The sequence below is a fragment of the Drosophila santomea genome, unplaced genomic scaffold, assembly GCF_016746245.2.
Source record: "Drosophila santomea strain STO CAGO 1482 unplaced genomic scaffold, Prin_Dsan_1.1 Segkk11_quiver_pilon_scaf, whole genome shotgun sequence".
Classification (NCBI taxonomy): Eukaryota; Metazoa; Arthropoda; class Insecta; order Diptera; family Drosophilidae; genus Drosophila; species Drosophila santomea.
In genome coordinates this window covers 105,027-121,328 of record NW_025318944.1, presented here as the reverse complement: position 1 = coordinate 121,328, position 16,302 = coordinate 105,027, and the positions used below count along the sequence as shown (strand labels likewise).

The 16,302-nt window shown below is 47.0% G+C and overlaps 2 protein-coding genes across 2 annotated transcripts; both read right to left on the bottom strand.

The window, feature by feature from the left end:
* Positions 1 to 57: 57 nt before the first annotated feature.
* Positions 58 to 7,952, bottom strand: LOC122756563. The gene is made up of 2 exons (XM_044006659.1): positions 7,666 to 7,952; positions 58 to 944 (listed from the first exon to the last, which is right to left on the bottom strand). The coding sequence occupies exon 2, from the start codon at positions 931 to 933 to the stop codon at positions 58 to 60; it is 876 nt and encodes a 291-aa protein (XP_043862594.1). The 5' UTR covers positions 934 to 944; positions 7,666 to 7,952.
* LOC120457515 lies at positions 937 to 3,662 on the bottom strand. The gene is made up of 2 exons (XM_039645063.2): positions 2,987 to 3,662; positions 937 to 2,875 (listed from the first exon to the last, which is right to left on the bottom strand). Exons 1-2 carry the CDS (start codon positions 3,637 to 3,639, stop codon positions 1,060 to 1,062), a joined length of 2,469 nt encoding a protein of 822 aa, XP_039500997.1. The 5' UTR covers positions 3,640 to 3,662; the 3' UTR covers positions 937 to 1,059.
* Positions 7,953 to 16,302: the final 8,350 nt, after the last annotated feature.

Genomic DNA, 16,302 nt, shown 5'->3' with positions numbered 1-16,302 from the left:
GACTCAGCTGTTCGGCATGAACATTCTCCCCCCCTTGCAAGAGGAATACTTGCACATTTAGGACAGAGAACAGCGTCCCGAAAGAATCCATCCCAGCTTGGAATTTTGTGCCATGGGCAGGCCGTCCTGGCTCGCGATGATACCCGGCAGCATCAGGTCGGCGTAAACGTCTGCTCCAAGGACAGCCGAGACAAGCGCTGGGTGGAACCACCGGTCATCCGCTAGCGTCATGTTGTGGAACATGTCCTGCACCTTCGGATCCAGGGGCTGTGTCGGCGTCCGGCTCTGCATCTGCTCGTCCACCACCATCAGCAGCTGTTTGCTCATCCGGGACGTTTTCGAGCGAACTTCGGTGGTGCACAGCCGTTCGTTGCCCACGCCCACGGCCAAGTTGAGGGCCTTCACCAGCGAGACGTGGATGCGACTCACGGGGCAGCACGGATCCACCAAGACTCGCACATCGAATCTCTTCTGCTCGGACCCAATGAGCACGGCAGCGGTCGGAAGGATGCTGACGCTCGTCCGCACCAAGCTAGGCGCGCCCGTCGGCGTTGACAATGAGCTGTGGGGTGGGGACCTATCCATCGGCGAGGCTGAGCGTCGTGACCCGGTCGAACCCACCTCCTGACGCCGTTGAGGCTGAGGCGCTGCTTGTGGCTCACGCTTCCGTTGAGGCCTCGAAGAGCCTGGCTGTTCGCCGCGGATGTGCAGCAGAGTGTGGTGGGCCTCTCGGCAGATGCGGCACCTCGCTTTGCTGCGACACGACCGGCCCGAATGCTCGTGGGCCAGACAGTTAGCGCAGTACTTGTTAATCAAGACTGCCCGGAGCCGCTTCACAGCCGGCAGTTGCAGGAATCGCTGGCAGCTCCTCAATGGATGAATCCCCCTGCACACTCGACAGCGGTATACACCGTGGCGGATCGCTGGAGCCATTGTATATGCGGCTACATAAGAAATGGGCAAAATAAAAATTAAATGAGATAGATGCGAATGATCATGACACATGGACAACGTAGGACGACACAACTTAGGACTCGTCAGTAGCAGGTTTTCAAATACTTAAAGTATGGAGGAGTCTTTCGACTCATTCGGGCTGTCCATTGGAAGGCGGATCATTTTTGCCACTGGTCTCCGGACGACCCCCCGTGCTGTGAGCACGTCTGCCACTCTGACCTTGCCGTCCACGCCGGGACAGACCACTTGGATACGCCCAAGTCGCCACTCGTTGGATGGCAAGTTCTCCTCTTTGATCACCACCATGTCTCCAGCCTGGAGATCTCGCGTTGGGAACTTCCATTTATTCCTTTTGTGGAGTTCCTTTAGGTATTCCTCCTTCCAACGCAGGCAGAACTGCTGATTCAGGGCTTTCAACCTCCGCCACCGATTGATAATGGAGCTGGGACCTTCTTTAACCTCAGGTTCTGCTACCGCAAGTAATGGTCCACCGATTAGAAAATGCCCAGGGCTCAGAGCGATAAGGTCCGTGGGATCTTCGGACATTGGCGAGATGGGCCTGGAGTTCAAACAGGCCTCAATCTTCGCCAGGAGGGTAGTCAGTTCCTCGAACGTGTATTTCCCAGCGGCTGTGTACTTGTAAAAATGCGACTTGAAGCTCTTCACACCTGCCTCCCAAAGCCCTCCCATATGAGGTGCGCCAGGAGGGTTGAAATGCCAGGACACATTCTGAAGACTGTGCTGCGATAAAACCGATGTTCTGGTAGCTTCAATGAAATCCTTTGATAAGGACGTGGAAGCTCCAACAAACGTTTTCCCGTTGTCAGAGTAGACGTGTTGTGGACACCCACGCCGAGCGAAAAAACGGGAGAATGCGGCCAGGAACTTCTCTGTAGTCAAGTCCGAGGTCGCTTCGAGGTGGATAGCCCGGGTAGTAAAACACACAAAAACGCACACGTACCCCTTTGTGATTTTGCAGGCTCGACCGACATAACTCTTGACGTCAAATGGTCCTGCGAAGTCCACTCCCGTATGGGTGAACGGTCTGGAAAACGTGGACCTCGCACGGGGCAAATTCCCCATCAACTGCGTCTGCAGTCTCTTCTTGTGAATAACACACACTCGGCACGAATGTATTGTTCGTTTCACCAACATTTTAAGCTTGGGAATCCAGAATTTGGAACGGATCAGTCGGATCATTAATTGATTCCCCCCATGCAAGGATATGCGATGGATAAACAAGACTTGAAGTTCGGCGAACCTACACCGTGCAGGAAGGATGATCGGATGTTTTTCATCATAACTAAGCATTTCAGATGCTTGTAACCTGCCGCTTGCTCTCAAGACCCCATTCCCGTCAAGAAAGGGGTTTAGGTTCGAAATTGCGCTTGCGGGTGGAACTGGTTGCTTGTTGCTCAAAACCTTATATTCGGCGGGAAACTCATTCTTCTGAGTGAGCACAATTAGCCGCTCCTGCACCTCCGACAACTCCGCCGCAGTGAGTTCTGCCGATGAGGCTACACCTTCCCTCCGGCAACTTTTCACAAAACGAAACACATAAGCAAGAACTCGCAGAGCTCGGTCAAAGGCTGAGAACCTCTCTAGGATTTCAACTGCTGAGGGCACTGCGACCGTGTGGCATTTGACGGGGCGCTGCTCAAGCTCAGTCTCCGGATGGACCAACAACTCACTCGGCCACTGCTCCTGTTTGAGGTGCAACCAAGCTGGCCCACGCCACCACAGTGCGCTGTCCTTCAGCTCTTGGGGTGAGACGCCCCGGCTTGCCAGATCAGCTGGATTGTCTTCGGATCGTACATGTCCCCACTTGCTTCCGCCGGTACACTGTTCGATTTTTGCGACCCTGTTGGCAACGAATGTTGTCCAGGTGCACGCTGGCTTACTCAGCCATGCAAGAACGATCGTGGAGTCGGTCCAGTAAAAGGTCTCATAAACATGAGGAGGCATTTCAGAAATTACTAGAGCTGCCAGCTCCGTGAGCAGCACTGCTCCGCACAATTCCAAGCGTGGTATGGAGATGGATCTGACAGGAGCGACTCGGGTTTTGGATGTAAGTAGATGAGTACAACAGCCTTCCTTCGTTTCGATTCGGACGAAAATAGCAGCCCCATAGGCGTCCTGTGACGCGTCGCAAAACGCATGGTACTGAAGTTTCGCAGCTGGATGGAAACGTACCCATCTCGGAATACGAATCTCCTTCAGGGCAGGATACCCTTCTAGGAACTCCCGCCACTGGGTCGCGAGATCCCTGGGGAGTGGCTGATCCCAGCCCAGCTCCCGTAGCCAAATTTTCTGCATAAAAATCTTGGCTCGGACTACGAAAGGTGATAGCCATCCTGCTGGGTCGAGCAGTTTGGCTATCTGAGATAAAACCTCTCGTTTTGTGTAAGCAGTTTGGAGGTTGATCACCATTGGAATAAAAAAGAAACTAACGGATGTAGCTTGCCAACGGATCCCAAGAGTTTTCGCCGTACTAGCCTCTTCAAGCTCCAGAAAGTCTGCACTAATCAAGTGCTCCTTTGGAACCTCTTGTAGGAGTTTTCTTTCGTTCGAGGTCCACTTCCGTAATGGAAAACCAGCACTCTCAAGAGCCAGCCGAAGCTCCTCGATGGCTAAAACTGCCGACTGCTTAGTGTGAGTGCCTGCGAGCACATCGTCAACGTACATGAAGTTCGAGATGATGTCACTTGCCAAAGGATATTGGCCTCGGATATCCTGAGCCAACTGTTGTAGTACGCGGATGGCTAGGAAAGGCGCTCAGTTTACGCCGAAGGTGACTGTATCGAGTTCATAGTCACAGAGCTCTCCATCCTTATTGCGAAAGAGGATTCTCTGAAAGCGCGTATGGGTTGAATTTACCCGAATTTGCCTGTACATTTTTGTGATGTCCGCATTGAACACATACTTGAAGAAACGCCATTTTAGAATCTGGATAGTAAGATCGGACTGCAGTACGGGCCCCGCATGAAGGATATCATTGAGGCTGTTCCCGTTTGATGAAGGATTGGAAGCATTAAACACAACGCGAACCTTCGTTGTGGTGCTGTCTGGTTTGAAGACAGCATGATGGGGCAAATAAAAATTATTAGAGTCGTCCGGAGAGACTTGGTGCATATGCCCTAAATCTAAATACTCTTGAATGACTGAGTCGTACTGCTTTTTTGACACAACGTCTTTATTCAGTCGAATCTCGTTTCGGAGGAACTGAGCCAGTGCGATCGACCTGGAGTGCCCAAGGTTGATATTGTTAGGCTCTTTAAAGGGCAACGAAACCACATACCTCCCATCCTCGTTCCTTTTGGTAGATTGGACAAAGTTTTCCTCGCAAATCGAGGTGGATTCCCTAACCCGCTTCACTGGAACATCCTCCACCTCCCAAAATTTTGTGAGAATGTTGTCCAGTCTGGACTCGGTGACAGCTAGTCGGGACGAAAATGAGCATATTCTGCTTGTGGGATTCGTTGCGATCGGACCGCAAAGAATCCATCCGAATATGGTCTCCTGGCCAAGAAGCGTGCCACAGATATTGGGATGGGAGCCGCTGAGAATGATCGATGGCAGGATATCGGCACCGATCAGAACGTCGATCTGCGAACTCCGGTAGAAATTTGGGTCTGCTAGTTGCAAAGGCGGCAGATGCTTTAAAGAGTCCTCAGGTAAAGTAAAGGATGGGAGACTCCCGGCCAGTTGTGGTAGTACATATGCAGAAGTCTTAATTTGGATGTGTGGCTTGACCGGAGAACCTATGCTGAGTTGACAGCGCTTACGGGGCTGAGCCGCAACAGTGAGGTTGAGCCCTGAAACTTGAGCATGGATGGATTCATAAGGCAACTTAATCAAGTTGAACAAGCGTTCTGAAATAAAGGTTGCCTCAGAACCCGAGTCAATAAGTGCCCGTGCTGAGTATTTGATGCCTGAATGGCAAATCTCTATTAAAGCTGTACTCAGGAGGACCCCTTGAGTGTTTACAGCCAGAAACGTTTGCACATTCGGTTGATTCGTTAATGGAGTGGACTGTATATCTTGCTGGTGGTTAAATGTGGATACGTGGGCCTGGTGGTCAGGATTGACCGCTGACTGGACTGGTGGAGTGCCGCTTCGGTGTAGGAGAGTGTTGTGGCGCCCTTTACAAGTATTGCAATTATGCGTGCTAGTGCAATCCCTAAGCAGATGCGTTCTAGCAAAACAGTTTAAGCACAACTTCTGCTGTTTTATATATTTCTCCCGCTCTCCGACTGGCATTCGTAAGAATAACGGACATACTCGGATAGGATGATTCTCTTGCGAACAAAGTTTACAGGATTGTGGAGTTACCGTCACTCTATTCTCAAAGGTCTGGATCGCCCGCGGGCTATTGTCAGTCCGCAGTGCTCTGGATTGAGCGTTTGGCTTAAAATCTTCGATCGCCTCGAGCGTTCGATGACGATCTTGTAAGAAAGCCTGGAATTCAGCCCACAGTGGAATATCTGTCTTACTCATAAGGGATTGTTCCCATAGAGACAGCGTTAGCTTTGGCAACTTTGCAGAGCACAGAAAAACGAGCAGGCAATCCCAGTTAGAGGTGTCGATTTTTGCTATTTTCAAAGCTGTTAAACAACCTTGAATTGTGCTCTCTAACTGTTTCAAGGAATTGCCGCATTCAAGGCCAACAGAAGGTAAATTAAACAAAATCTTAAGCTGACTGTTGACCAGTAGCCTCTTGTTTTCGAAACGATTCTGCAAGTTTCTCCAGGCTGATTCGAATCCATCATTGGTTAAGGGTGATAAGGCCACAATGGATTTAGCCTCACCACTAGTTTTAGCATTGAGATGGAACAACTTTTCAACTTCTGAAAGCCGAGGGTTGTGTATGTAGATGGCTGAGAAAAGATCCCGAAACGTGGGCCAGTGAACATAGTCCCCACTGAAACTGTCGCACTCGACTGGGGTAAGCGACACCCTCCCTGAGGAGGCGCCGGAATGGAGGCCTGAACGGCCTGTTGCGAGCGTGAACCTTCTTCAATGATCTCGTTGAGGCTCGCTGCGCACCGCTCGTAAACGGCATAACAGTAGTCATACTTGGACTGCATGACTGTTATTGTGTCTGTGGATCCCAGACCGGACAGAGCTTCGGAGCACGCCTCGTATTCCTTCTCCACCTTGTCCCATAGGGCCCTGATCTGCTCGAGTCGCACCCTACTTGTGTGGATTGACGGACTTGTGACTGCTGGGGTGTTGACTCTGGCCTCGAACTGACCTACTCTATCGGTTATGGTCATGAATTTCATCAAGGCCCTGTCTGCCTCAGCTTGCGCCATTTTTGCGGTTGCTCTCGTAATTTGGGGTGAGAAGTCTAAATTCGGTTTCGTGTTCGGTGCTGACCGTGGAACTTGGAGCGACGTGCTCGTGGATTTCCGTGGAGTTGACGATGGGCTTTTGCTTCGAGTGGGACTTGGGCTTTTGAAGGGCACAGAGGACTCGCTCTTGGCTCTAACTCGTTGAGACGTTTTGGAAACAGTCAAACGGGTTTTTACCTCCTCACCGTGGCCAATTGGCATATTAAGCTCTCGGAGGAGCCGAAAACCGTGTGGGGGCGAAACAGTCTGTCCACTTGGACAAATACGGGGCGCTGGATAAAGCGTGCAACCAAGCTCGAAACAACTTATATATTGGGACGCTGGATAAAGCGTGCAACCAAGATTGAAAGAACTTATATATTGGGACGCTGGATTAAGCGTGCAACCAAGCTCGAAACAACTTCTATATTGGGACGCTGGATAAAGCGTGCAACCAAGATCGAAAATAACTTATATATTGGGACGCTGGATTAAGCGTGCAACCAAGCTCGAAACAACTTATATATTGGGACGCTGGATAAGCGTGCGACCAGTTGGCTCGATCGGAATGTTCCGTTTTGGAAAAAAAAAAAAATAACTGGAGTCGCTAGATACAGCGGACACCCAAAATAATTGAAAGCTAAGGATTGTTGATTTGGAGTTATACTGGGTCGCTCGATAAAGCGCACAAAAGTAATTAAGAACCAAATTATCGCATCAATTTAGACAGGGTGTGGGGGCGCAGGACAACGCGTGAAAAAAGATGTGACAATCGGAAAAAAAAAAAAAAAACACCGGGGTCGCTGTATTGAGCGAGAGACAAAATCAAAAGAAAAATGAATAATCGGAATTAATCGATTTAGACAAAAATAAGGGGGCGCCGGATTGCGCTTGAAAAACAAATGGTAATCGTTAAAAAAATATGTTATCGTTTTATATAAAACCTGGGGTCGCTGGATTAAGCGCGGAATACACAATAATCGGAATAAATGTTGCTATCGATTGAGAATTTTTTCTCAGATATGAGGGCGCTGGATCACGCTGGACTATAATTGTTGATGTGGGACGCTGGATAAGCGTGGATGTTCGGCCAATTTTTTGAGACGATATATGCGAATCGGATATGCGAATAAATCAAGAACGGAGTTAAAAAAAAAGTATTAAAGAACCAAAAATAAACACACAGTGACACTTTCTATGGGAAACTAGAAAAAAGTAGTGTCAGTGTGAACGGTCCCTTATTGGAATAGGCCCTAGAGTGGCTACCTTGACACATACGTACATATGCTGGTACACACATATATATATACAATATGTAAATGTTAGCGCCGATGTTTGTTTTTAAAATTTGTTTTTTTGTTATTCTTTTTTCTCTTACTGCGTTGGAGGTTGTGTTCGTGGATGTGTTCGTCGTAGTGTTGGCTGCAGCCGGTTCTTATCTGCCAGTCCAACAAAACGTCTGTGCTTGTCGTGTGTGTGGAAGCTTTCGTGTATGTGAAAAAGTAAACAATAACATTAATATATGTATGTACATATGTTGGATGATATTAATGTCTGTTTGAATGTTTTGAATGGTTTGGCAATTAATGAAACACCCTATGACCATGCAGATGTACGACGTTGCGTATGTGCCATGTACGCAATGTATGCAGATGCAATGGACATATGTATGTAAATTAATATGTTCCTCCGTCGTGGTTGGTCCTATGGCCTCCTGACGTGCGGATATTCCTTCCCGTGGGATCCGGTACGATGCTGCCACCAGGGATTTATATCTTCTTACGAAGTTTAGGTTGGAGGGCGTGACTTTGCCCTCTTTGTCGATCGCTGGCCTTTTGGCTCAGCGAGAGTATTCAAATAATAAAATGATATTTTACGGCTGCGTGCCGGAGTGAATAGCTGCTCTTTATTAAAGCTCTGGCTTAAGACTAAATACAAAAGAATATGAAAGTGTGGATCTACTCTGGCTCCAATGCATCACGCCATAAACCCATGGTCGGCAAGCCGACTCAGCATTTATGCAACATAGCTCGGTACCCCGGATAAGGGGTGTCCGGTTGCTGTTGCTGACCGTTCGTAGCGCGGAGCGCTGAACTCGGTTGGGGCGCGTCAGCATTGTTTATATGAAGTACTAGTGTTTGTGTATTGGTGACAAAAGTGTTGGTACTCTTAGTTGTTAACTACTCCCCCTCTAAGATTATGACCGTCCTCGGTTATATTGAGTTTATCGATGGTTTGTTGAATTTCAGCGGAGGCTCGCCTTCTCCTTAATGCCAGAAAAAGGATGAATGAACCAATCAGACCAATGTTAATGACTACTCCAGCCGCGAACCAAAGTTTGGGGGGGCCCGCGGCGTCAACCTCGTCTTTGAACCCTTGGATAAAGCGCAGGTTATCGTTGTTCATGCGGTGTAGCAAGGGCATGCTCAGTGCCTGGTCATGGCCGACGATGTTCAGTAGCGGCGATCTTGCTACGCCAGGCTGCTTGTCTGTTGTTTTCCGGAAGTTTACGAATTCCGTTCCGTTGATGGTAGCTGATCGCTCGAATGTCACAAGATGTGTTCCTTTGACGAGCACCTCTGGACCGCCGTCCGTGCTGATGCGAGCTGTTGCCTCATTGATGATAACTATGCCGTCATCTATAGGCATTACTGCCCTAAGGTGACTGGATTGCGTGTGGCATTGGGCTGTATTTCCCGCATGGAGTGAGCGGGCGCAGGTTTCGCGTCGGGATCGCTCGCAGAAAGTGTTGTGAGTGGTTTCCATGCACTCGGTGAGCGAAAAGGTGTCTTCCTCGCACTCTGCTAAGGTGTCTTCATCGAGTCGCAAGATTGTCTGATAGTGTGATACGGGGTATACGAGAACCTTCTTACATCTGACCTTCACCCTAGGATAGGCTATTAGTATGTGAATAATGCTGTCGGACTGAAGAACCCTAATCTTAGAGGCTTCTAATAAGCTAACTATTGGAGTGTCTTGTTCAATTAATGAGCTCAAATCGGCATGATTAAGGATTGTGGGATTCACTATGTTAGCTTTAGCCAATGTGATTGTGAGAATTAAATTTTGGATCTCTGTTGTCAGCATTCTATTTCTCGCTAGTAATGCCTCATACAAATGCGGGGTGTCGACCAAGTCGTTGTTTCGGGCTTTAATAATTTTGTTTACGGTGTCGGTCAGTTTGTTTATTTGTATTTGGGTTTCGGAATTTATATTAATTTGCCTGGAGTTGGAATCTATTAGCTGGGCTTCGGTCATTTTGATCTTTAGAAAATCTGAGGCGTCGGGAGTTCCTGCAACTACCTTAAGGGCTGTACCTAAAAAGTCTAAGCTTCTAGCGATACGGTGGTGTATTTTTAAAACGGACAACAAGTTTATAATGTGATCTGTATCCACGTCTAACAACTTGCGCATATGCGATTGTGGAAAGGAAGCGGACAATTTCTTTGTTTCATCTACCATGTAAATATAATCAGACAGGTTGCTCGAATGCCTCAGGCAATTACGATGCTCGAACACCAATACGTCTCCATCTACGACGGGAATGTATTTGGCGTGGGAAAGTCGGTAATCCGAGCACTTGCCACTGCCAGGGTGATGAGTGTTATGATGGCGAACCTGCAAACCAAACGTAGAATGAGACCACGGCACAAATACTTAAATCTGGCTTACTACTAGGAATAGGCAAATAAAAGTGGGAATTTTATTTGAGGTTGTCCTTGTGGACCACCCTCCCCTTAATGAGAACAGTCGTTCCCAGGTCTGCTTGCACCTTTTGTTCTGTGCATAACGGGGTTAGCTTATTTCCTAACCTTTTATTGTTTTTGACAAACACTTCTTCTCCTACCTCAAAAACACGGTTCTGCCTAGCTGGGTTGCATCTTTCGATGTTGTTTTGCTGGGCCTTTACCAGCCTGTCTTTTATGCCTAGGCAGCGATCATCAGAACCCGTGTGGAGAATCTCGACTGGTCTCTCCTGAGTGACAGAATGTAGGGTCTTATTATACTCTATTGTTGCCCTCAATATTAATTCTGTCGTATCGCTGATTTTTTTGTCTAACTTAAGACACCTGGCTATTTCTGTCAAGGTACTGTGGAATCGTTCCACTTGACCGTTTGACAGGCTATGCAGCGGGGCCGCATTTACAATGTCTATGTGGTAGTTGTTTTTAAGTAAGGAGGTGATAGTCTCCGAATTGAAGGCGGCTTCATTGTCGCAATATATCATTTTGATTTTGGGAAACAAATTTACGAGTTGAAGCAGGGGCCCCGTGACGTCCACTATTGTTCTGGACAGCACTGGTTGCACTATTGCAAATTTCGAGAACTTGTCAACACATGTTAAGAATTGCTTCTTATCAGTTGAGAAGATATCGATGTGCAACATTTCGCCGGTATAGCCTGGTATGGGTGTTTCCCCGAGCTCTTGTTTTTTAGGATGCCTGTCGTATTTGGCTTTGGTGCATATTTTGCAATTTGCAACCACTTCCTTTGCTAGGCTGCTCATTTTGGGGAAATAGTAATCGCGGAGGACTTGCTTGGTATTCTCCTGAGCCGCCCTGTGTGCACGATTATGTTCTGTCGTGACAATTTCCAACTGCTCATTTCTATTCGTAACGTCTATAACCATATTCTTACAGTATCGGAACTGCGTAGCTGGGAAATGAGAAATTAAATCATGTTGAAAACTTGCCAGGGTGGGTAGATCGCAGTGTATCGCATTCACGACTTCGGGGTTTACGACCTCCTTCAGCATTTCCAAAATGGTGCTTTTGTCGGCGAAATTGATAAGGTGGCGAGTTTTACTGCGAAACAACACCAAGCTTCGTTTTAGTCGGAAGCGTGCTTCTTCTATGACAATCTGATTTCTGAAGCAGTTCACCGGTTGGTCTGTCGTTTCGACCGTGTAGGTCAATGACAGTTCGCTGTGGATAGTCGCAGCGTCTGACTGAGGCTCATTTTGTAGGGCATTAATGTTCTGCCTAGAAAGAGCGTCAGCCACATGGTTATCTTTACCTGGTTTGTAGTGGATTTTTGCGTTATGATCATCGATATACGCTTTCCATCTTTTTATCTTCGGATTTGGATTCCGATCGGACACCGCGAATGTCAGCGGCTGATGGTCCGTATAAATATTTATATCGCGAGTGCCGTAGAGGTAGTGTTGTAACTTGCCCAAGGCCCACACTATGGCCAACAATTCTCTTTCATTTGTTGCGTAGTGTGACTCGCTTTCTTTCAGGGTCCTAGAGATCATAGTGATGGGTCTTTTATCTTGCGATAAAACCGCACCAATACCGTTCGCAGAGGCATCCGTCGTCAGATCGAATGGCTTCTTGAAATCGGGGTATCTGAGCATTACATCTTCAGAAGCCAAGATGTTCCTCAGCCTCTCAAATGCATCTCTCTGCAAATCACTAAACTCAATAGGTGTTTTCTTGGACATGTGTTTGCTGATAGAGCCGTTTACTCCTTTCAGCAAGTCTGTCAAGGGCCTCGCGATCGCCGCAAAGTCCTTCACGAAGCAACGGTAATAACTGGCCAGACCCAAAAATGACCTTAGCTCATACAAATTTGTAGGCTCTGGATATTCCTTTATGGCCTTTACTTTTTCTGGGTCGGTTTTTGCACCTCCATTGGTAACAATAAATCCCAGATATTCAACACTCTGCTTAAAGAAGTGTGTTTTTTCGCTGGATACCTTCATATTAGCATTGCACAGGCTTTTTAAAACCCAATCTATATGCTTGACGTGGTCATTTTCGTTTTCAGAAAAAATAATGACGTCATCTACGTAAACATAGCATGACTTGCCAATTTGGTCTCGTAAGACGTCGTCGATCGCTCTTTGGAAGATGCTTCCCGCATTCTTCAATCCGAACGGTAACCGACAAAACTCATACTTTCCGCCGTTTACCGAAAAAGAGGTCTTTTCGCGGTCCTGTTCGGCCAAGTATATTTGGTGGTAGCCAGACTTTAGATCTAACGTCGTAAAGTACTTAGCTTTTCCTAGGTTCGCCAGTATCATGGAGATGTTTGGCATTGGGTATTTATCAGCGATGGTTTTTTCATTAAGTTTCCTAAAGTCTATAACTAAACGCTTATTTTTGTTCCCCAATTCATCCTGGCCTTTTTTGTCTACAACCCATGTTGGATTGTTGTAAGGCGATTTAGAGGTTCTAATGATGCCTTTCTGAAGTAAGTCTGCGATTTCTCGCTTAACAAACTCAGATACACCCATTGGATGCGGGTATAGCTTGGAGTATACCGGCTTATCATCGCTTGTGCGAATTCTGGCGACAACAGAGGTGTTAAACGGCAGTGCCTCGTTAGAGGCTGAAAATGCCTTAGATCTGTTTTCGATCATACCTCGAAATTGCGCTTTTACAGGCTCTGGCACGGCGATGTCATTTACGTTAGTAAAATTAACATTATCGCAATTATGATGCTGAAGCTTCTCAGAAACAGAACCATAATTTATCGTACCTTTCTCTGCGTCGAGTTTTGCTCCTACTTGAGCTAGGAGATCAAATCCAATTATACCATCGAATGGTGTCAGTGCGTCCAAAAGAAAAAACGCAGATGTTTTTCCAAAAATATTCATTAAACATTTTTGGTGAACCCTGTTAGAACCATGAATGGAACTAACCGTGAAAGGGGAATCGACGGGCACTACATGTTTAAGCTCCTTTACGGGCTTGATGTAGTTTTTCGCCGCCCCTGTGTCAATTAGTATCTTTAGTAGTCTCCCTTGGAGCTGTCGTTCAATGAACGGCAGTCGGGAGCGCTCCCTAAAAAATTGATCTGATCATTTTCATCGGATTCGTCATCTAACTCGGTAACGGCCGCTGCGGCCGCACCATCATACTCGCCGCCATTATTCTCTTCAGCCTGTTGCATAGTGTTCTGCAATTTCTGACGCCTCTGCCCGGTCATGCGAGCGGAGCCGAATCTTTTCTGGCCTTGAGTACTCTCGGCCTTGGCGTTTGTAGGCTGACCGTTTCCAAAGGAGGTCGGTTGCCTTTGTTGGGTTACAGTGGAGCCTAACTCCATAGGCTCAGGTGCTTGATTCTGATAGCTGTTATTATTCTGGGCAAAATTATTTTGTTTACCCTGCTTCTTGTAAAAATGAGGGTTTTTCCCTAGGCCGTCCTCGGCCCTGCTATATTTTCCATGCGGCTCCTTTGAGCGGTTTCGATCCTTTCGGTGCTCATAGGCGGTTGCCTTGTCCTCTAAAACCTTTGCATATGTATTGGCAAAGTTTGTGCGTTCTATGGTAGCCTCGGACTCCCTAGCAAAAGCTAAAGCTGAGGGCAAATCCTTGGGCTGCGCCGGCAAGACTATGGCCCTCAAGGGTTTCCTAAGACCGGCAATAAATGCGTGGAGAGCATCCTCTCTAACTTCATTATTAAACAGAATCGCACTGTCCGGTTCGTGAGTCATAACGATCTTGTTTGTTATTAACGTCAATCGTTTCTCTACATCGTCGTAATATTCCATTAGGCTAAGCTCTCCTTGCCTAACTGTTTCGAGTCCCTGCCTAAGCACGCGCAGCGACGTTTTGTCCGCGTAGGTACAATCCAGTCGAGCAATAATGGCATCGAAATTTAGGACTGTGTTATGGGCAACTAGTAGCCCTCTCGCTGGCCCCCTAACTTTGTTCCTGATAATCGAGACAGCTTGGTAATGTGCCTCGCTACCGTCATACCGTTTGAAGATTTCGTATGCGTCTACGGCTGACTGCCGCCATGACACATAGTCGTCCTGTTCCCCCGAAAAGTCTGGCAAGGTCTTCACAATGTCAAGCTTGACCTCGCACCGTACGTCAGGGTTTGGGATTATTTTTTTGTATGCCTCTACCTGTGGTGCTTCTACACGCAAGTTTTGCATCTGCTGTTTAACCTCATCTAATTGTGCCTGGAAGGCCTGCGTTAGTCTGTGTTCTTGTTCAGCCAAAGCCTGGCTAACAGCTCCAGCTATAATAGCTTGTAGCTGTGCGGCGTCCATGGCTGCAGTGCTACTTGTAGTATTCGGACAAAAACCTACTGGCTCTGAACTAAACTCGTCGTCACTAACGTCTTCGACTTTTATGTTTCTATATGCCGTCCAACTCATTTACCATTGGTTGACACCACGCAAATTAATTCTTTCCGAGCACGGTCGATCGGCTATGCGAGGCGTGATATTTGCACGCGCGAGAAATATAAGGCGACACAAAGGGAAAAAGGTGTTTCCCCTAAAAACGACAAGGAAAAGGTCTGCACAGAATTTACTCTTGTAAAAAGTAGGCTGTGTAAAATCAATGGGTCGAGGTAAAGTAAAGTAGAATTTACGCTTGGGGTATGCTACAGAATTTTCTGTTGGTAAAAGTATGATGTGGAAAATAATGCTCCCTAAAAGCATGCAAAAAAGGGCTGTTAGCTTTTTTATTTATTTAATATTCCACACAAAATTCCTTAGGTTGCCGAGTGACTTCACTAATCAAACTTACATGGCCTGTACTCTTAACTACGTTGTTATGTTAAGATATTATTAGGTGCGGGTACTAAATGTACGTTGGGCGTCAATTAATATGTTCCTCCGTCGTGGTTGGTCCTATGGCCTCCTGACGTGCGGATATTCCTTCCCGTGGGATCCGGTACGATGCTGCCACCAGGGATTTATATCTTCTTACGAAGTTTAGGTTGGAGGGCGTGACTTTGCCCTCTTTGTCGATCGCTGGCCTTTTGGCTCAGCGAGAGTATTCAAATAATAAAATGATATTTTACGGCTGCGTGCCGGAGTGAATAGCTGCTCTTTATTAAAGCTCTGGCTTAAGACTAAATACAAAAGAATATGAAAGTGTGGATCTACTCTGGCTCCAATGCATCACGCCATAAACCCATGGTCGGCAAGCCGACTCAGCATTTATGCAACATAGCTCGGTACCCCGGATAAGGGGTGTCCGGTTGCTGTTGCTGACCGTTCGTAGCGCGGAGCGCTGAACTCGGTTGGGGCGCGTCAGCATTGTTTATATGAAGTACTAGTGTTTGTGTATTGGTGACAAAAGTGTTGGTACTCTTAGTTGTTAACTTGTACATCGATCGGCCAACATACATGGAATGTCTGTATGTTTTTGTGTATGTGAAAGTTTGGGTGGCGAATTTAGTTTTTTATTTGGAAAGTTGATGATTGGTTGATAACACAAAAGGGAAAGGATGCATACAGAATATACACACGAACATATATTATTGCGCAGGTGGCCACTAGTTGATAGTGAGCGGATTTTGATCGCAGCAATATATATGCGTATGTATATACATATATGGTGGGGATTTTGGCACCGTACTTATCTCGGCAAAGCGCTGGATGATCTCGGGCGAAGAACCAAAATGTTGACGACGTCGGGGGCCGGAAAAGCTGGTGTCGCAAATATTCCCAGAGATTAGTAAAACAAAAGGGTGTTGGAGTTCGTCCTTCTCGGTTGGGGTTTTATTTTCAAGTAATTTTCTCACATAAAATAACGGCTTCATGTCCCACTTCCGAAACATTCCGCCAACAGCGATGCTCTGCTGGCGGGATACCGGACTCAGCTGTTCGGCATGAACAATCACTATTTCCGCCTTTGGGGATAGTACGAGTATCCAAGATTCGTCATAGCGTTTAAAGTTTGCATAAGGTCAGAACCGCACACGGTGGGAGTTTTATGATCATTTATGGTGTAACCAAGTCGTGTCCAGGTGATTTTTTGGGCTTAAGATCATTTATGATAGATGCTCTCACTTTGACTAAAGGTTATTGGATTTATTGGTGGCAAGATTTTAGTTACTGCAGGTAGGACAAATGAGTTGCTAGCAGAATTTGTTTGGAATACGTTCTGAAGGTGATCGGCAAATGCTGTGTATCCAGCTTCCATAGGGGCCACGAAGTGGAACGACTGTTTCTGCTGGTGGATGATTATTTTTGTTTGCTTTTCACAAAGGGTTCTTCTTGCTGGTGGGCTATAGTGGTTCTATGTATAGATTCTGGGCACTTG